Genomic DNA, 21,931 nt, shown 5'->3' with positions numbered 1-21,931 from the left:
AGATCAGAATCTTCTGTATTAACAGAAGATTCCCTAGGGAAATCCTTCTGATCCCTAGATTAGGGTAAGATGCCTTGCTACGGCTTTCATATCAACTTATAATTCTTCAGTTAAAACATACTTGTTTGATTTATCTGCTTTCTGTGATGGCAGGTTTTGTGTTGTTTGTTATGGAGTCCCTAGCACCTATATAGTACCTGACACATAGAAGATGTTCAATATTTTCTACAGGAAAGAATGAATATAGAAAGAGAGACGATGTAGCTTAGGAAGGCTTTATTGAAAAGATAGGTCTTAAAGGATGAGTACCTATTTTGATTATAATAAGAGGGTAAATACTACATAGATAGAAATATTGTTTACATGTGATTTTTCATTCAGATGTGTTATAGTATACATAGAGCAGAATACCAAGCTCTGTGTCTCCAACCTGTGCAGTTAGAGGCAGTAGTTTTTCTAAAGGTATAATTTGGATCAGCCCAGTTTCTTAAGACTCATTGTGACTAGTCTCCATCAAATGTTGTGAGTGAAAGAAGGGAAACTATTCATAGGTAAATAAAGTGTTCATAGAGTCATGAATTCAGGCTGTTCATAATGTGAGGGCTGTTTCAGGATAATGTGTTGTACTTGGTGTCTTAATTTTGAATGTAGCTGAATTGACTATAATCTTAGTCTTTTTTTTTGGTTTGTGTTTTCTTTATTTATAAAACACAACCTTTTGTCACACGGTAAAGAGAAAGCATTTCCAATCATAATTTTTGAGATATTGATTCTATATTAGAACACTTTATCAGTCTTAAAGTTCCCTGATTCTGCTATGTTGTGGTAAAAGGAAACAGTACTCAAACTTTGATAAATCAGACACAGTGAAAATCCACAGTAAAAATGCCAATAACTTACGTAGGTTTCATTACTAGACTTAACCGTGCAGTTTTAGAATTTGATAATGCCACATTATCTTTTGCATGTAAACTCTTTAGAAGAAGATATTAAATAAAAAGATAAAATGTATGTTGGTATGAAGAATCTGAAACATAAATGAAATCCCTGATAATTAAAAGGTGAATATGTATTTACCTATTTACTATTTACACAACTATCAAAGATTGCCAAAATAAAAATCCTGTGTAGGCACTCATCATTTTGATGGGTGGATAAGTGATGATACCCATAATCTGGAGGGAAGTTTCCTTCAAGAGAGTACAATTTTGCTTGGTAAATCTTTTGCATGTTAAACTCTTTAGAAGAAGAAATTAAATAAAAATATAAAATGTATGTTGGTATGAAGAATCTGAAACATAAATGAAATTCCTGAAAATTAAAAGGTGAATATGTATTTACCTATTTACCATTTACACAACTATTAAAGATTGCCAAAATAAAAATCCTTTTTAGGCACTCATAATTTTGATGGGTGGGTAAGTGACGATATTCAGAGTTTGGAGGGAACAGTCCTTTAAGAGAGTATAATTTTGCTTGGTAAGTCATAAAGCCTAAAGCTTAGTCACATATAGAAAAAGCTGCCGAATAATTAAGAGTTGACATTTTAACATGGTATTTGCAACAGACACATTGGATACTTAATTAAATGGAGAACTGCTTATTTTTAAAGGGCTGAAAAAATTCGACTCTCTTTGGCAAATGAAATCTTCATAGTATCAGAAATGGGAAATCTGAAGGATGTGGCTCATTCTCTGTTTCGATGATGCAGAATTGCTCTAAGCAGTAAGCTTACAGTTTTCAGACAGCATTAGCAGCATCAGCAAATACAACTGTGTCAGTCTCCCTTAGTATGGGGTGTTTGTAACTGCACAGGGGAGACGATAAATAGTATACGTGATTTGATATCTTGATGATGGCTTAAACAAATACTGATGGACAGATCTGCTGTTTGATATTTTTTTCACTAGCCCTGAAGATGCTGAGACATAGAGATGGCTGTGATTATCTTTTGTAAGACAGGAAATGCAGTCTTTAGGGGTTTCTGGAAATAGAAAGGTCATGCAGTCTGGAACCTGTGAGCCTTTTCAATCTCTAAGTCATCAGGTATGACCTCATGAATTATGATGATAATATTAGAATGTAGGGTGTTTGCTTTTTCTCGTTCTTACTCATTGAAAATATATTCATTAATGTAATTGTTTATTGTCAGACTTTCCTTAGGATATTTGAACAAGTAAGATTTATGGCAGCTAAACAATATGATTATTAGAAATGTGTGTGTATGTGTGTGCCTGTGTGTGTGTGTGTATGTGTTTAAATTTGTGTTTACTTTAGCTTTTTGTGGGAGAGGGCGGTAAAGGAAGAGATTCTTTGAATGTGATTAAAAGCAAGGTTTGGGGCGCTTCAGATTTTTCCAGATTAAGCCTGAATAGAGTCAATCTTTATATTTTACTTCAAGTGATAAAAATAGTATAAATTGATCAAACTGATAAGGATACATCATAGCTAGCTGCTTACAGATAGTGATATATTACAAATATTTTTATTATTTGGAATTTCTTAACCGTAGAAACTGATGCTACTATCATTGTAGTGTGCTACATAGCAAAGAAAGTTTGGTGAATAGAATCATCTTTGTCAGCATCTGACCTATAAACTAATTTCCTGAAATTTATGTTGCATTATCTGAACTGTTTTAAAGACATTGGTTTTAATCTTTTCTCAGATCTATTGAAATATTGACGCTCTTGGTGCTTTTAAAGTAGATATATACTAACACATTGTTCATAGAAGAAAGCAGACTATAAATCTGTTTTTCGCAAAGAAAGCTTGTGACATTTAAGCTTGTTGAAGATTTTTTGACCCTGAGAGCTTCGTCCTTTGCTTACTTTCATTTTCAAACTGAAAATACTTGACTATGTTAAACATGTAAATGATTTGGATTTCAATGTCCATTTTGTACTGAAACTCTGCCATTTATTTTAAACTATTTTCACCCATCAAGTTATATATAATGCATTTAACTTTGATTTGTTATAGCATATCCTCAGAATTATATACTTGGATAAGAAACTACCTATATTTGACATTCAGATTTTGAAGGAAATATATTTTATTTTTTAAAATATTGTACATACTTCTGCCTCAATGTTAGAGAACTTTTCAGGTACTCCATATTAAATGATCAAAAAGACAGAAACATGTTGCAGCAGTTCTCAGCAGCAAGATGATTTTGTCTTCATGATTCTGTAGCCTGATTGTAATTTAATGCCTTATAAGGGTGAAATGACGTAGATTAAAAAATAAATATATTTAAGGAAGTCTGAAACAATGAATTGATTCAGTTAAGGGGTTTCTCCTTTTTAATTAAAAACACATTCTGCCTATTGATATTGACTATAATTTATATTTTATTCAGGCTACTTAGCCAGCTTATATTCTTATTAGTAGGGAAGATTGGCATATTCTTAAGCTTGATTAATTTTGAAATGATTTGAATATACCTTTTAGTTGCAACAAAACCTGTCTAATCTGTTAGAATTTATTTCCAGTATTTGCATGTATTAGTCATTATGAGTACATTCTGTTTCTTGGCATTGCTTTGGGATTCCTCTTGGTATTGGTTTCACAGCATTCTGCTATTTTTCACTGTATTCCTGACCTTTCAAGAGAACCAAACTGTAAAGATTTTTGGTTACTTTCCTTTAGTGGCATTTAAATGAGGATATCTCGATAATTTCGTAAGGTGGAAAAAAATTACTATTTTAGAATTGTCATTTCTGTGGCAAATCAGAGAAATTTTTCTCTGTTACTATTTCAAAACATACTACAATAAAAAGCAAAGACTGGTTAGAATGTAGTTAAATGCAATGTCAATCTTTCTTCTTGCGTGGCAAGATAATCTTGACCTTTGGAATGATAAAACTGATTGTAAACTTGCCCAGTAATGATTGGTCATCTTTCTTACAAAGATCGCCTTTGTTTATACTATTTTACATGCATTTCATTATACATCATAAAGGTTTTAAAGGTAAGCTGCGTATATAAACTATTTGAGTAATTCTTCAATTCAGTAAACATAGTAAAGGTTGATCATTGCATGATACTGTATGTATTTGGTGTTATGAGGAATGCAGAAAAGAAAAAGTCATTTCCTGCTTTCAAGGAGATTAGAAAATATATACAATAAATTGTGTTCACATTTTGAATTGACTTTTGATAGGCAGTATGCTACAATCAGTTTTAACTTAATCTATAAGCTGATGAATTCTAGAAGGAGTTACATGTAACCTTTTTTTCCTCATGTAAATTTCTTGATATTAGATAAATGAAGGCTTAGGTCAAACTGTATAATTATGCATCCCATAACTTTATTGAAAATTGCATTAAAGACTTTTAGAGTGCATAATTTCTTCTATAGGGCTTTATAAACTGTGAATCAGTAAAATAGCTTTGCATGTTGTATAAGCCATCATTGTCAGTATGAGATTGAAGGTGGACCCAGTCCACTGGCAGGAGGCAGAAGTATCAGCTCAGCATAGAGACTTGATCAATCCTGTCTAATTCCAGGCTCAGTGTGGGTAATTAAGCATTATGGAAGGGGTTTTGACTTTATAGGGATAAAACTTGGAAATAAAGAGTAGCAAATATGGAAGTGTCTGTTACTAACTAGGTCATTTGGAGAGTCCTTTGAAAAAAAGGGGGGAATAGGATTTACCCCAGGCTCTGAGAAAGCGGATCAGGACCAACTAATTATGGAAGTGGACCTTAGCTGCTGTTTGGTGAACAGTCAGGCATTACTCTCTTCTCTTTCATTCCAATATGTTTGCTGAAAGTTGCAGGAAGGTGGGTAGAGAAGATGCAAAGCCCTTGTTTCCCCAGAATCCCAAACTGGAGCACGCTGCCTGATAGTGCCTCCAAAGTGCCTGTTTCCTTGTATTAGAGCAATAGAAAATGGATTTGCAAATTCTTCTGGTTTATAACGGCTGGCTGCAGTAAGAGCCTAGTGGAATGGTTCAGTGTCTGGACTGCCATGTTCTCTGGGTTCAAATCTTAGCTATGCTACTTACTAGCTGTATGATCTTGGCTTGTTTCCTGATATGTAGTACAGGGATAATAATGGCACCTACCTCAAAGAGTTGTGGTAAACATTAAGCGAGTTAATGTATGTGAAACACAAGAGTACCTGACATATAGCAAACATATTATTGTCAACATCCTTTGTTGACAGACTTTGTTATAGACATTCTAAGAGGTTGGATGGGCTATTGGCAAGACTTTGTAACAGTCATCATGCAGTTTAGTTTTGTTCCCTCTCCCTTACTCTCTTTATCAAATAAGAAATTCAGCCAAAAATATATGCTACACTGAAATAAAGATAGTTATAAAAATGCAAACAAAGAACAACATGCTATATCTGATTCAATTCTAACATTTACTGAAAGATTTTGTGTTTAAACTTTACATCTACCTGCTAGGCTGATTCAAACTCTCTTAGAATTCTATGTGTGCAGATTCTTTGCTTCTCTGTATTACACCAACTACTTTATTCATGAGTGAAAGATCACTAGGACTTCGGGAAAATTTAGCAGCAGCTTAAGGTGTTTCTTGTTTATTGTTTAAGACTAAAATTAATGGGTAAAAAAAAGCCTTTCTTTAAAGGCTTAAAGAAAATAACGGGGCAAATTTACCTAGCATAGATTTAGTGATACTTAGTCATCAAAAATGTCCAAGACGAAAAATTTTACCGAAAGTCAAACACAATTTGTTTTTAATAATTTTATTTCTTGCATTTTTATTCTAGATGAAACACTAAATGAAATATATTATAAATAGAATACTGCACATATAAATAGAACAATTCAAGTTCCCATTTGATAGAGTATAATATTTTGAATTGCTGGTGATTATTTAATGTAAAAATATTTATCTGCTTAAAATTCTCAATAAACTTCAAAGACAAGTGAGTAATATATTTGGATTAAATTTACATGCTTAAATATGGCATTTGTTACATCTCTGAATTTCACTTCTCTTCTCTGAAGAAATTTCCTCAGTGTGCTGCTGTTTCCCCCAAATTGGCACAGAGTCAGTTGAATCTCAGAATAATGCAATTTTTAAAAACAAATATACAAAACCCTACAATGGTCTAGAAAGAATTGTACTTGGCAAGGATATAAAAGTCTGTAGGTCTCTGCCTTCAGGAGGTCACAGGTAATAGGTTGTAACTACAAAATACAAGTAACTATGGCAGAATATGGAAAGTAGTGAATGCCATGAGGTAGGTCTTGAAGACTGGCCAACATAGAGAACAGGTCATTTCAGGCAGAGGAAACAACATCATTAAAGGTAGGGAGGCAGAAAGCAAATAATAGAATAGTTCATTTTGGCTATAGCCTAGTGGGATAACTTAGACTTACCATTGTTGGGACCAGATAAGTGTAGAATCTTGAATGCTAGATTATGATTTCTAAACTGAGAACATTTCTTTGCTGATGTACTTATTCCTGGAAAAAATAAAATTAAAAAACCAAAAGAGCAGTACCTATATTTTGAAGTCATTTTCAGAGCTCTAACCCTCTTGAGACTTTGAGAATGAAAATTAAATTCCTGAGTAGATTTAGTAGTTAGTAGACAAGGTAGGGGGTAGAAACAAACTGAAGGATTTTAATAAAATTTTCTATCAAAATTGCACATGAGAGCATTTCTCAGTCTATCCACAAGCACTCAAAAGTCCTAGATTTCAGATCCTAAGAGACCTCCTGCTTGTCCGTGATGTAAACTCCATTTTATTGGTACGTAATCTGATTTAGCTTTGGCTTTGTTTTTGACATTTCCTAAAGCAAGGACAATCTAGTGGGATCATTTTAATACAATGAGTACTCATGTTACTATGGTGAATAGTTGGATAAAAAGGACTTTGTCTTAGGGAAAACTGGAAATTAAAATTGCCATTTTGAATCACGGAAGTCACTGAATATTTTACCTTTGTTCTTTGTTCATTTAAAAATCATAAAGTAAACCATGTTTGCAAATACTTTTAATATCGCCTTCTTCTACTCCATACACCAGAGGCATTTTAGTATTGCCTGAGGTTAGTAAAAAAGCTGGATACCTTCCAAGAGCAGATTTCCCTTAGATGTGACAGCTGGGATGTGACTTTTGGTATCAGATGCAGGAAGACGTCATTTGTACATGATAATTGTGAAAAAATTGGAGCTCATTACTCTCACTTAGTATAAATGATCCATAAAAAGTATGTCAGAAGTAAAACTCCTGGAATTCTACAGGGAGAGTTAAAATAAAACCAGACACAGGTGCTCATCTGACTCTATTTTTAGAACAATAGGAGACTCATATAACTGAGAATACTCTGTACTTCCTGTATAAATCTACATTATTTGAAAGTCGTATTTTCTAGAAGTTCCTGTGAAGTTGTACTTATTAATCTTTGCAACTTCACATTGCCTAGGAAAGAGCCATTCACCTGGTAGGAACCCAACAAATTTTCAGTGCTTGTTTTAGAATCATAGTCCCATTTCTGAAAGAAACCTTGAATATCATTGGGTTTCGAGTTGCTCTAAAAATGTTTAAGCATTTAAACATGGTTTTCTTTCTCAAAAAGCAAATAAAAGGCATTTAGAGGAAAAGGACCCTTTCTTCACCTTAAGACTTTTAAAAATGGCAATCCGGGAAGATTAATAAGAAGAATAAGTTAAAGGAGAATTTAATATTCCTCCAAGAAACTGCTCTTTCTAAAAGGTAACAGAGACTGGTTCCAGTGAAGCATATTATGATGTGTGGCGTATAAATGTATGTCATTATCCCACTCATTTTTTTCCCCAAATTTAATTTAATCTCATAAGAATTTATTGAGGCTACTGTATAACATGGAGGAAAGCTGTATACCACAGTAGCAAGGAGCTAGGGTTCCAGAGCGGGACTCCTGTGTTACGATCCCATACCTTCCACTTTACTGGCAATTTTTATCTTAGGAAAGTTACTTAATCTCTCTTTTCTTCAGTGTTTTCATCTGTGAAATGAGGACACTAACATGTTAATCTCTAGAGTTGTAATGAAAATCAAATAAATTAATAAATTAAAACTTCAAACAGTGCCTAGAGTGTTTGATACAGTGCCTAGCTTAATAAACATTGGTTATTATAATTATCCCCACTGAACTAGGTAAAAGCTACAAATATGTATGTGTATATTTGTGTGTATATGCATATATATATACACACACATACTATACATCCTATGTAAACACAATTTTAGTATGTATGTGTGTCTATACATACGTATAAATTCTACCTTAAGTATATATAGTATACTGAAAAAGAAATTTAGTAGCTTGCCCAAGATCAAAATTGCCAGCAAAGGATAGGACGATTTGAGTTTCAAACCCAGAAAGTCTAGCTCTACAGCTGTTGGTCTTAACTACTGTTTCATACTGTTTAGAGTAGAGACACCTGAATTAGATAGCTATGTATAAATTAGTATATTCTAAATGCCAAATTGAGACTAAAGACATGAAGGTAAACTGAAACTACTGTGAAAGACTTAATGGAAGAATTGTGACTTTTATTTTAAGTTCTGGGGTACACGTGCAGGATACACAGGTCTGTTACATAGGTAAATGTGTGCCAAGGTGGTTTGCTGCACCTATCAACCCATCACCTAGGTATTAAGCCCAGCATGCATTAGCTATTTTTCCTGATGCCCTCCCTCTTCTCGCACACCCCGCAGCAGACCCCAGTGTTTGTTTTTCCCCTCCCTGTGTCCATGTGTTGAGAACATGTGGTATTTGGTTTTCTGTTCCTGCATTAGTTTGCAGATGATAATGGCTTCCAGCTCCATCCATATCCCTGTAAAAGACATGATCTAATTCCTTTCTATGGCCACATAGTATTCCAGGGTGTCTATGTACCATATTTTCTTTATCCAGTCTATCATTGATGGGCATTTGGGTTGATTCCATGCCTTTGATATTGTGAATAGTGCTGCAATGAACATATTCATGCATGGATCTTTATAATAGAATGATTTATATTCCTTTGGGTATATACCCAGTAATAGGGTCAAATGGTATTTCTGGTTCCAGGTCTTTGAGGAATTGCCACACTCTCTTCCACAATGTTTGAACTAATTTACATTCCCACCAAAAAATGTAAAAGTGTTCCTATTTCTCCACAGCCTCGCTAGCATCTGTTGTTTCTTGACTTCTTAATAATCACCATTCTGACTGGCATGAGATGGTATCTTATTGTGGTTTTAATTTGCATTTCTCTAATAATCAGTGATATGAAGCTTTTTTTAAATGTGTTTTTTAGCTGCTTACATATCTTCTTTTGAGAAGTGTCTGTTCATGTCCTTTGCCCACTTTTTGATGGGTTTTTTTTTTTCTTGTTAATTTGTTTAAGTTTCTTGTAGACTCTGGATACTAGGTCTGTGTCAGATGGATAGATTGCAAAAATCTTCTCCCATTCTGTAGGTTGTCTGTTTTCTCTGATGATAGTTTCTTTTGCTGTGCAGAAGTTCTTTAGTTTAATTAGATCCCATTTGTAAATTTTTGCTTTTGTTGCAATTGCTTTTGATATTTTTGTCATGAAATCTTTGCCTGTGCCTATGTCCTGAATGGTATTGCCTAGATTTTCTTCTAGGGTTTTTATAGTTTTTGGTTTTATATTTAAGTCTTTAATCCATCTTGGGTTAATTTTTGTATAAGATACAAAGGAAATGGAAAAGGTCCATTTTCAATTTTCTGCACCATTTATTAAATAGGGAATCCTTTCTCCATTGCTTGTTTTTGTCAGGTTTGTTGAAGATCAGACAATTGTAAATGTATGGTCTTATTTCTGAGTTCTCTATTCTGTTCTATTGTTCTATGTGTCTGTTTTTGTACCAATTCCATGCTGTTTTGGTTACTGTAGCCTTGTATTATAGTTTGAAGTTGGGTAGGGTGATGTTGCCAGCTTTATTCTTTTTTGCTTAGGATTGTCTTGACTATACCAGCTCTTTTTTGGTTCCATATGAATTTTAAAATAGTTTTTTCTAATTCTGTGAAGAATATCAATGGTAGTTTAATCATTGAATCTATAAATTACTTTGGGCAGTATGGCCATTTTTGTGATATTGATTCTCCTTATCCATGAGTGTGGATTGTTTTTTGATTTGTTTGATTCCTCTCTGATTTCCTTGAGCAGTGGTTTGTAGTTTTCCTTGAAGAGGTCCTTCACATTCCTTGTTAGCTGTATTCCTAGGTATTTTATTCTCTTTGTAGCAATTGTGAATGGGAGTTCATTCATGATTTGGCTTTATGCTTATCTGTTTTTGGTGTATAGGAATGCCTGTGATTTTTGCATGTTGGCTTTTTGTCCTGAGATTTTGCTGAAGTTGCTTATCTGCTGAAGAAGCTTTTGGGCTGAGATGATGGGGTTTTCTAGGTATGGGATCATGTCATGGGCAAAGACAATTTGATTTATTCTTTTTCTGTTTGAATACCCTTTATTTCTTTCTCTTGCCTGATTGCCCTGGCCAGAACTTCCAATACTATTTGAATAGGAGTGGTAAAAGAGCATCCTTGTCTTGTGCCAGTTTTCAAGGGGAATGCTTCCAGCTTTTGCCCATGCAGTATGATATTGGCTGTGAGTTTGTCATAAATGGCTTTTATTATTTTGAGGTATGTTCCTTCAAATCTAGTTTATTTAGAGTTTTTAACATAATGGGATGTTGAACTTTATCAAAGTCCTTTTTCTGCATCTCTTGAGATAATCATGTGGTTTTTGTCTTTAGTTCTGTTCATGTGATGAATTATGTATATTGATTTGCATACGTTGAACCACCCTTGCGTCCCAGAGATGAAGTGGACTTGATTGTGGTGGATAAGCTTTTTGATGTGCTTCTGGATTCAGTTTGCCAGCATTTTCTTGAAGATTTTTGTATTGATATTCATCAGGGATATTGGCCTGAAGTTTTCTTTATTTGTTGTATCTCTCCCAGGTTTTGGTGTGAGGATGATGCTGGCATCATACAATGGGTTAGAGAGGAGTTCCTCCTTTCCAATTGTTTGGAATAGTTTCAGAAGAAATGGTACCAACTCCTCTTTGTATCTCTGGTAGAATTCAGCTGTAAATTCATCTGGTCCTGGGCTGTTTTGGTTGGGAGGCTATTTATTACTGCCTCAATTTCAGAACTTGTTATTGGTCTCTTCAGGGAATCAACTTCTTTGTGGGCCATTGTGAGGAGGGTGTATGTGTCCAGGAATTTATCCATTTCTCCTAGATTTTCTAGTTTATTTGCATAGAGGTGTTTATAGTATTCTCTGATGGTTGTTTGTATTTCTGTGGGGTCAGTTGTGATATCCCCTTTATAATTTTTACTGTGTCTATTTGATTTTTCTCTCTTCTTTATTAGTCTAGCTAGTGGTCTATCTATTTTATTAATTTTTAAAAAAATCACCTCCTAGATTCGTTGATTTTTTTGAAGGGTTTTTTTGTGTCTCTCTCTCCTTCATTTCTGCTCTGATCTTGCTTATTTCTTGTCTTCTGCTAGCTTTGGGGTTTGTTTGCTCTTGGTTCTCTGTAAATAGTTATTTTAGTTGTGATGTTAGGATGTGGGTTTGAGATATTGCTAGCATTTAGATGGGAGCATTTAGTGCTATAAATTTCCCTCTTAACACTGCTTTAGCTGCGTCCCAGAGATTCTGGTATGCTTTCTTTGTTCTCATTAGTTTCAAAGAACTTCTTGATTTCTGCCTTAATTTTATTATTCATCCAGAAGTCATTCAGGAGTGGGTTGTCCAATTTCCATGTAGTTGTGTAGTTTTGAGTGAGTTTCTTAATCTTGAGTTCTAATTTGATTGTGCCGTGGTCTGAGAGACTGTTGTAATTTCAGTTCTTTTGCATTTGATGAGGAGTGTTTTACTGCCACTTATGTGATCAATTTTAGAGTAAGCACCATGTAGTGCTGAGAAGAATGTATATTCTATTGTTTTTGGGTGGAAAGATCTGTAGATAAATATCAAGTTCACTTGATCCAGAGCTGACTTCAAGTCCTGAATATCTTTGTTGATTTTCTGTCTTAATGATCTGTCTAATATTGACAGCAGGGTGTTATTATCTCCCACTGTTATTGTGTGGGAGTCTAAGTCTCTTCATAGTCTCCAAGAATGTGTTTTATGAATCTGAGTGCTCCTGTATTGGGGGCATATATAATTAGGATAATTAGCTCCTCTTGTTGAATTGAACCCTTTACCATTATATAGTGCCCTTCTTTGTCTTTTTTGATCTTTGTTGGTTTAAAGTCTCTTTTGTCAGAAACTAGGATTTAAACTCCTGCTTTTTTCTGCTTTCCATTTGCTTGGTAAATTTTCCTCCATCCCTTTATTTTGAGCCTATCTGTATCTTTGCATGTGAGATGGATCTCTTGAATACAGCACACCAATGGGTCTTGACTCTTTTTTTTTTTTTTTTTTCTTTTTTGATACCTAGTCTTGCTCTGTCACCCAGGCTGGAGCGCAGTGGAGTGATCTTGGCTCACTGCAACCTCTGCCCCCAGTTTCAAGCAATCCTCCTGCCTCAGCCTCCCAAGTAGCTGAGATTACAGGCATGTGACACCACGCCCAGCTAATTTTTGTAGTTTTAGCAGAGATGGGGTTTCACCATGTTGATCAGGCTGGTCTTGAACTCCTGACCTCAGGTGATCTGCCCACCTTGGCCTCCCAAAGTGCTAGGATTACAGGCATGAGCCAAGGTCTTGACTCTTTATCCAGTTTGCCATTCTGTGTCTTTTGATTTGGGCATTTAGCCCATTTAATTCAAGAATAATATCGTTATGTGTGAATTTAATCCTGTCATCATGATGCTAGCTGGTTATTTTGTAGACTTGTTAGTGTAGTTGCTTTATAGTGTCATTGGTCTGTATACTTCAGTGTGTTTTTGTAGTGGCTGTTAATGATTTCCCTTCCATATTTCATGCTTTTTTCAGGAGCTCTTACAAGGCAGGCAGGCCACGTGGTGACAAATTCCCTCAGTATTTGCATGTCTGAAAAGGGTTCTATTTCTCCTTCACTTATGAAGCATGGTTTAGCCAGATATGAAATTCTTTTCTTTAAGACTGTTGAGTATTGGCCCCCAGTCTCTGCTGGCTTATAGGGTTTCCACTGAGAGGTTTGCTGTTAGTCTGATGGACTCCCTTTGTAGGTGACCTGGCCTTTCTCTCTGGCTTCCCTTAACATTTTTTCCTTCATTTCGACCTTGGAGAATCTGATGACTATGTGTCTTGTGGTTGATCTACTCATGGATTATCTTACTGGGGTTCTCTGGATTTCCTGAATTTGAATGTTGGCCTGTCTTGCTAGCTTGGGGAATTTCCCTTTGATGATATCCTAAAGTATGTTTTCCAACTTGGTTCCATTCTTTCCATCTCTTTCAGGTACTCCAATCAGTCATAGGTTTGGTCTTTTTACATAATCCTTGTAGTTGTTGGATGTTTTGTTTGTTCCTTTTCATTCCTCTTTCTCTAGTCTTGTCTGCCTGTCTTATTTCAGCAAGGTAGTCTTCAAGCTCTGAGATTCTTTTCTCCACTTGGTCTATTCAGCTATTGATACTTGTGGTTGCATTGTGAAGTTATTCTGTTGTGCTTTTCACCTCCATCAGGTCATTTATGTTCCTCTCTAAACTGTTTATTCTGGTTAACAGCTCCTGTAATGTTTTATCATGGTTCTTCACTTCTTTGCATTGGGTTAGAACATACTCCTTTAGCTTGGCGAAATTTGTTATTACTCACCTTCTGAAGCCTACTTTTGTCAGTTCATCCATCTCACCCTCAGCCTGGTTCTATGCCCTTGCTGGAGATCATTTGGAGGAGAGAGGCACTCTGGTTTTTTGAGTTTTCAGGATGTTTGCATTGGTTCTTTCTCATCTTCATGAGCTTATCTACCTTTGACCTTTGGGGCTGCTGACCTTTGGATGGTGTTTTTGTGGGGTTCTTTTCTGTTGATGTTGCTGTTGTTGTTGCTGTTTCTTTGCTTTTCTTTTAACAGTCAGGCCCCTCTTCCATAGGGCTGCTGTGGTTTGCTGGGGGTCCTCTCCAGATCCTATTTGCCTAAATCCCTTCCACACTTGGAGGTGTCACCAGTGGAGGCTGCAGAACAGCAAAGATGGCTGCCTACTCCTTCCTTTGGGAGCTCTGTCCCAGAGGAGCACCAACCTGATGCTGGCCAGAAAGCTCCTGTACAAGGTGTCTGGCGACCCCTGTTGGGGGGTCTCCCCAAGTCAGGAGGCATGGGATCAGGGACTCACCTAAAGAAACATTCTGGCTACCCCTTGGCAGAGCCGGTGCACTGCTCTGGGGAAAATCCCCTTTGTCTGGTCTGCCTGGACTCTTCAGAGCCAGCAGGCAGGAAAGACTAAGTCCACTGAACCCACAAGACTGCATCCTCTCCTCCCCACAGGGCCTCCATCCCAGGGAGATCAGATTTTTCTCTGTAAACCCCTGGATGGAGTTGCTGAAATTCCCACAGGGATGCCCTGCCTGGTGAGGAGGGATGGATCCAAATCCAGCCTAAAGAAGCAGTCTGGCCACAATCTGCCACAGCTGCTGGACTGCACTGTGGGGAATTCCTCCAGGTCCAAACTACTCAGTATCCCTAGCACTGGTAGGGGAAAGCGGCCGACTGGTGCTGCAGTGATGGTGGCTGTCCCTTCCCCCCAGTTCGTCTTAGGCACTCTCCAGCCTGCTGCCCGTGGTCACAACCTGAGCCTGCCGAGAGTCTGCACAGCCCTGTGCTTGGGTCCCAAGGCACTGGTGGCATGGGCTCATGAGGGGATCTCCTGATCTTCAGGTTTCACAGATCCATGGGAAGAGTGTGGTTTCTCAGGCACGGTAGTACAATCATTCACCTCCTCCCTTGGCTGGGGGTGGGAGCTTCCCTTGCTCTGTGTGGTTCACGGGTCGGCTGTCACTCTATCCTGCTTTTTCTCGCTCTCCGTGGGTCATGCCAACTGCCTAGTCAGTCTCAATGAGAGAGCCTGGATACTTCAGTTGAAGGTGCAGGATTCACTCGTTTTTGTTCTCTGTGACTTGACTTTCATTGGTTTCATTGTACTTCCTTCTGGTTTCCTTTCCATTAGAAATAATATATGTAACATCATTAGCACAGTTCCTGGCATAGCTTCTCAATAAATTGCAGTTATTATTATCATAATCTTTCTGATAATTTTGTCTGAATCTTCCTCAAGGTGTGCAGCCTGTTTGAAAAAAACAAATCTGATCTATGTCCATGATTTAAATTGACTGTTGGTGGTTCTTAATAGTGACTATGCATCAGAATCAAATGTGTAGGTTTTTAATAACATTGAATCCCCAAACTTAGTTCAGAAGCACTAAATAAAATCTTTGGAGATAGAACCCAGGCTTGCATATTTTCAAAAAACATTCCAAGTAAACATAATAAGAAGACAATGTTGAGAATTGCTGCTTTACATACTGATGACTTCCATATCTATAGCTGAAATGTATACCTTAACCTCTGTTTAGTGTTGTAGACATTGCATCCTGGTAGACATCTCTGCTCATTTGTCTTATAAATATCTCAAACTTGATATGTATCAAACTAAATATACTATATTCTCTTCAAAATGTTTTTGTCTTTCATAGCATAACAACCTGACAATCATCCTCAACTTCCTTATTCCAACCTCAGAACCAATTAATCAGCAAGTTAGGTAGATTCTTTCTCTGAAGGAATTCAAAATCTGCCCTTTCTTTTCTTTCTCTTCACCTGGACTATTGTAACCATTTCTTAACTGGTCTTTTTCTTCCCCTCACCTCAACCATCCAAAAACCAATTCACTCACCCCTGAGCTGCCAGAGTACTCTTTCTAAAATGTAAACCAGGATCGGGGTTTGCCTACTTAAACTCATTAAAAGGCTCACCATTACCTTCAAGATAATTTTTAGAGTTATTTTCATGGCATAAAGGCACTTAGTGCTTATTGGTCATCCCCGCCACATCCCAAATATACCCTTCAATCATTTCATCTATACTGAGGCATTGGTAGTTTTGTCACATGTTTATTCACCACTTATTCATTTGCTGAATAGGTACTTTGTGAACATCTATTATTTCTTAAATGCTGGGGGAGCAGTGTGAGCAAGATAGATACAATCTTTAGTGAAGCGTGCTATGGGAATCTGAAACAGGCAATTTACCAAAACTGGGGGTTGTCAAAAAAAGCTTCTCTGAAGTAGTGATTTTTAAACAGTCATCTTTGGTTAAATTTAGTCTTAAATTCTACTGTTTAGATAGAAAGAGACAGACTCTTTCAAGCATCTTAAAATGTGGTCCGTTCTGTCTTTAATGCCATTGCCCCCTCATTTATGTTTGTTTTTGTCTTGCTGACCTTTTCTTATTCCTTAGGATTTATTTACATTAAGCATCACTTCCTTTTGAAACATCCCACATCCCTGAAACAATTAATTCTTAGTCGTTTTCTTCTAATGTTTTTCTGGATTCCAGGATTTACCTTAGTTGAAGCACCATATATGCATTATTAGAGTCATTGATTTTATTCTTTCTTAACTGTGAACTGTTTAAGGGAAAAGGCATTAAATAGACATCTTTTATTTCTTTAAAGCCATAACTTATATGGTGCTTGGCACATAGTTACTGCTTACTAAATTTTTTGTTGAATAAGAAAATGCAGAATGAGAATGAAATGTTCATGAGCAAATATGGCCTAAATTGCTTTGAACACTAGTAGGAATTCATATTGGCTGAGGTATGTAAGTATGGCTGGACCAGACTCTGAGGTGCTTTAAAGTGAAATTGAGGAATTTTAGATTTTACATTTAACTAATATATTACCTTTGTAGTGTAGCATATTGACTAGAAGCATTGACCTCTCTTCAAACTCTTTCCACTTCTTGTAGCTGAGTGGTCCTGGGAAACTTTCTTCACCTCTTTAAGTCTCAGAATACTCATCTGTTTTAAAGATTTTTAAGGAGATAATTATGCAAAGTTTTAGCATTGTTCCTGGCACATTGTAAGCCTTATGATGAATGTTAGTTATTACTGTAATTATATGCAACACTGAAAAAAGTAAGACAGCTAAGGAACTAACAGTTTCAGAATGCAAAGTCAGAATTATTCAATAATTAACCATTCAGATAACAGTCAGAAAACCAAAATTTCAGTTCTAGTTCTAGCTCTCCTACTGGCTTGATTGTATCTTAATTTTCTCCTACAAAAAAATTACAGTAAAAATACTAGATTTATGCTCTTCTCACCCAGGTGGTGTAATCATTTGAGATGTCTAAAGAAAAAACTCAGTCAAATTTTAAAAAGTGGGGATTTATAGCCTTTGAAATCAATTTTCCTAATGTATTGGCTTAATTGATACTGCCATGCTTTGCCAAAGCCGTGCCATCTGTCTGGAATACCCTATTGACCCTGATCCTGTTTGTCCTTTACTTGTTGGTTTTAGCATAAGTTAGTGGGATTAGGTCTCATTTATATATCCCTTAGAATACTAAATCTACTTCTGGCATAACATTTACCATGTATAACATTTAAATGCACACATACTTGGATGTCTTCTCTGTTAGAATGTGAAATCTTAGAAAGCAAGTTTGTCTTTTAATTCAGTATTCTCATTACCTAGTACAGATTCTCGCACATGTTAAATGATTAGTAAGTATCATCTATTAATGATGTCTCAATAGATTATGTTTTATAGATTTAAGAATATTTAAAAATGCTTTAGGGCAACAAAAAGAAGATTTCTGAAGCTCATTGAGGGGTTGTTTATTGTGAAGTGGAGATTAGAAAAATAACAATTACAATGAATAATAATAGTAACAGAGTAACTATCGAATAATAGTGATAAAAATAAGTATTATTTTGGCTACTTACTCTGAAAACATAGTAGAATTAAAAATGAAGTAAAATGAGAAGGCTTTAGGTAAAACTAGCTAATACAACATACACAGCTACTTTTCCTATCTCCAGAAGTCCTGTTAAAAAGACAACTAAGGAATATTTTTAAACCGTTCCTCTCTCCCAAAACTAAATGAATGTTGGGAGAATGTTAGAGGAAAAAAAATTGACAAAATTTTGTAAGCAGAAATGCAGAATGAAAATGGTGTCTTGGTCCACTGAGAAATCAGAAATATAAATTGGCAGTGGTAAAAGCTGAAATCCAATCCAATTTACACTGACACAACCTGAAAAGTCACCAGGTACCTCTGTAAGACAGAATTGGCCGGGTGCGGTGGCTCACACCTGTAGTCCCAGCACTTTGGGAGGCCGAGGCAGGCAGATCATTTGCAGTCAGGAGTTGGAGTCCAGCCTGGCCAACATGGTGAAACCCCAACTCTACTAAAAATACAAAATTTAACTAGGTGTGGTGGCACATGCCTGTAATCCCAGCTACTCGGGAAGCTGACGCAGGAGAATCAATTGAACCTAGGAGGCAGGGGCTGCAGTGGGCCGAGACTGTGCCACTGCACTCTGGCCTGGGCAACAGAGCAAGACTCTGTCTCAAAAAGCAAACAAACAAACAAAAAGAGACTCAAGTTGTCTAAAAAAGAGTATTGGTTTAAAAGTTAATCACATTTCCAGATACTCTCTCCTCACTTCAGATAGCCATGCAAATCTCCCACCCTTACTCCAGCAGAATACTGGGATTTTATTCACTGGAGAGGGTTTTTCAAAGTTGCTTTGGACTAGGTAACCCAGGTACAGTTAAGGGTGGAAAAAACTACTTTAAGAACAGATGGATTCAGTGAGAAAGCTGCAATATCAACTCTTCCTTCAACTTGTTCCTAGAGGCTGGCAGCCAGGCCTTCAGTTACCAGGCAGGATATTGCAGGATCCTTCTCTGTGGAATCTAACCAGCTCAAGAAGAAAGCCCCAAACATATTGAAACCAGTGTTCCCCCCAAAAAACAACCAAACCAAATACTTTACAGTGTGCTCAAAGTTGACAAGCTCAATCCACATTCTCAGGGCTTCTTCAGTATTTAGTTCACACTCTTAAATATGAGCAGATAACCAAAGATTATGCAATCTCTGAAGAAAACTTCTAACCTAAAAGATAGAAGCCGATACATTAGGAAAAAGAAATTTTGGGAGCAGAGAGTAGGATGGGAGAAAAATCTTTCCAAATTTTATCATTAAAACCCTTAGAGAGGACAAGACACTGAATCTATTAAATAAAAAGAAGGTGCTATTACACAGGAACATTGAGAGAACAAATAAGAGCTCTTGGAAATTAAGAACATGATAGCCAAAGTGAAACACTAAACACAATGAAAGGAAAATAAAGATGAGGTAATCTCCAAGAAAATTGAGAGGAAGGTGGAAAATAGAATAGAAAGAATGAGAAAATTAGAAGACACAAAGTCTAAAATCTGACATAACAGTTCCAGAAAGAGAAAACAGAAAAGAGAAATCATCCCAACAAATTTTAAAATATTATGAGAACAAAAGGACCGGTGTTATGATTTAAAGAGCTCACCAAGTGCACAGCATACTAAATAAAAATAGTACCACACCAAAGGCACATCATCATCAAATTGCAAAAGACTGAGATTAAAGAGATTCTAAAAGCTCTAAGAAAAAAACTGACAAACTTCTATCAAGCCTCATAAATAAAAATGAAAGTGAAGACACAAATTACCAATATCAGGAATGAGAGAGCGAATATTACTATAGACTCTGCAGACATTTTAGTATTAACAAGGGAATACTAGGAAAGTCTATGTACATAAATCTGTCAACTTAGATGAATGGATCAATTTCTTGAAAATTACATACTACCAAAACTCACCCCAAATGAAATAAATTGAATAGTCCTATAACTATTCAGTCCTAAACTGAATTCACAGTTAAAAACAGTTCAAAATAATAATATTCAGGCCAACACTGCATGGTGGCTCACGTCTGTAATCCCAACATTTTGGGAGCTCAAGGTGGGCAGATTACCTGAGGTCAGGAGTTCAAGACCAGCCTGACCAACATGGTGAAACCCTGTCTCTACCGTAAAATACAAAAATTAGCTGGGCATGGTGGCGTGCACCTGCAGCCCCAGATACTGGGGAGGCTGAGGTAGGAGATTGCTCAAACCCAGGAAATGGAGGTTGCAGTGAGCTGAAATCGCACCCTGTACTCCAGCCTGGGCGACAGAGGAAGACCCTGTCCAAAAAAAAAAAAGATTCTGGCCAAGATTTTTCACTGGAGAATTCTCTTAAAAATTAATGAAGAAATAATGCCAATTCTACATAATTTCTTCTAGAAAATAGAAGACAAAAAGACACTTCCCAAATCATTTTATGAAGCCAGAATTAACCATGATACCAAAATCACACAAAGGCAATACAAGAAAATGTGCAAACTAATATCCCTCATGAACATCAATGCATATGTCTTCAACAAAACAATAGCAAATTAAGTCCACAAATCTATGAAAAGACTAATATATTGTGACTAATTAGGTTTTATCTTGGGAATGAAAGGCTGGTTCGATATTTGCAAACCAAGCAAAGTAATCCACATTAACAGAATAAGCAAAACCATATGATCATTTTAATTGAGGCAAAAAATGCATTTGACAACATTTCACATTCATTCTAGAAAAAAAATCAGGAAACTATAAATAGAAAGAAACTTCTTCAACCTGAAAGGGCACCCCTCAAAACCTACAGCTAATGTAACACTTAATGGTGAAAGACTAAATGCTTTCCACATAAGATGAGGAAAAAGGCAAAGATGCCAAATATCCACTCTTATTCAACATCATACTAAAACCTAGCAAATGCAAAAGGCAAGGCAAGGAAAGAAAACCATGAAGTCTGGAAAGAAATAAATAAAACCATCTATATCCACAAACAACATAATTCTCCCAAGGAATCTAAAATCAAAGAACCCCCCACCCCCATCAAACTCATAAAACGAGTTTAGCAAAGTTTCCAGATACAAGGTTAAACACAGACATCAACGCACAAAAAAGTGTGTTCAGAAAGGTATAGCATAAAGGAATTTTTTGAGGTGATAGAGCTAATCTGTATTTTGATTGTGATGGTGATTATAGGAATCTATACATGTGATAAAACTTATAGAAATATACACAAAAGTTTTTTTAAAAAAATTGGAGGAGAAGATTATACAATTTGTAAGATGCACTATAATAGTAATAAATGCAAAAATGTTTGACTGTAAGTTTTAAAATAAAGGGAATTTTTTTTTTCACAGTGGAAGTACACTTCTCTATTCCTAAAGAATAGTATTGTATCTGAAAAACTGTGCTCAGATTTGGGTCCTCCATTAAAAATAGTTAGCAAACTAGAATTTCCAGAGAAGTTGATGCAAATAGGGAAAGATCTAAAAGACATGTCAGATTAGGAACTTCTAGTAGGAAGCTGTTGTTGCCTTCTCACCACCTTTCACTAGGTCTTTTCCGTAGGATGAGAAGTGACTTATTTGATTGGTGAGGCCACGTCAGTTTGGTTTTCACTGGTCCTCTTTTATTTGTAACACTGAGTTAATGTGGCGGCCCAAATCCATATTAGGCTTGCTGGAATATAAAGCAGGCCAAGATAAGGCTGCTTGGGTTACTGAATGCTCTGCAAACCCAAACAGGCTAAAATGTAGTTCCAAAGGCCTCAAATGAGAGGAAAGAGTGAAAAGAGCATTTTAGCCTCAGGTCTAAGCTGTACTTTACAGAACAATACATTAATAAATTAATTAACAGCTGATAATTTGATTACTTTCTTGCACTTTTATCTCTGTCTCAGAGAGGAGAGGAGCATAATTCATACTTTGTCATTAGAAACTTAAACATGTACTTGACAAAGAGAAGACCTAGGACTAACAGTATTATCTGCAAATATTTAAAATATCATCAAACAGAGGAAGGACTAGAATTAGTTATACAGCTTCAGAATGGGAAAAAAATAAAACAAATGCATTGAAATAATAGGGAGAC

The 21,931-nt window shown here is 36.1% G+C and overlaps 1 protein-coding gene across 3 annotated transcripts in view; it reads left to right on the top strand.

Annotated features, from left to right (window-relative positions):
• Positions 1 to 1,486: 1,486 nt before the first annotated feature.
• SLC4A10 (solute carrier family 4 member 10) overlaps positions 1,487 to 21,931 on the top strand; it is a 270,598-nt gene continuing 250,153 nt past the window's right edge. Inside the window, exon 1 of one of the 3 annotated variants that reach the window (XM_032755567.2) lies at positions 1,487 to 2,046. In XM_032755567.2, coding sequence (XP_032611458.1) covers positions 1,966 to 2,046 — 81 coding nt within the window. In that variant the 5' untranslated portion in view covers positions 1,487 to 1,965. The remainder of the gene's footprint in view (positions 2,047 to 21,931) is intronic. The other 2 variants (XM_032755570.2, XM_058441626.1) reach the window with 2 other exon arrangements.

The sequence above is a fragment of the Hylobates moloch genome, unplaced genomic scaffold, assembly GCF_009828535.3.
Source record: "Hylobates moloch isolate HMO894 unplaced genomic scaffold, HMol_V3 SCAFFOLD_1, whole genome shotgun sequence".
In the NCBI taxonomy this organism is placed as follows: domain Eukaryota; kingdom Metazoa; phylum Chordata; class Mammalia; order Primates; family Hylobatidae; genus Hylobates; species Hylobates moloch.
The sequence above is the reverse complement of the archived record's forward strand: the minus strand, read 5'-3'. Positions and strand labels throughout refer to the sequence as shown.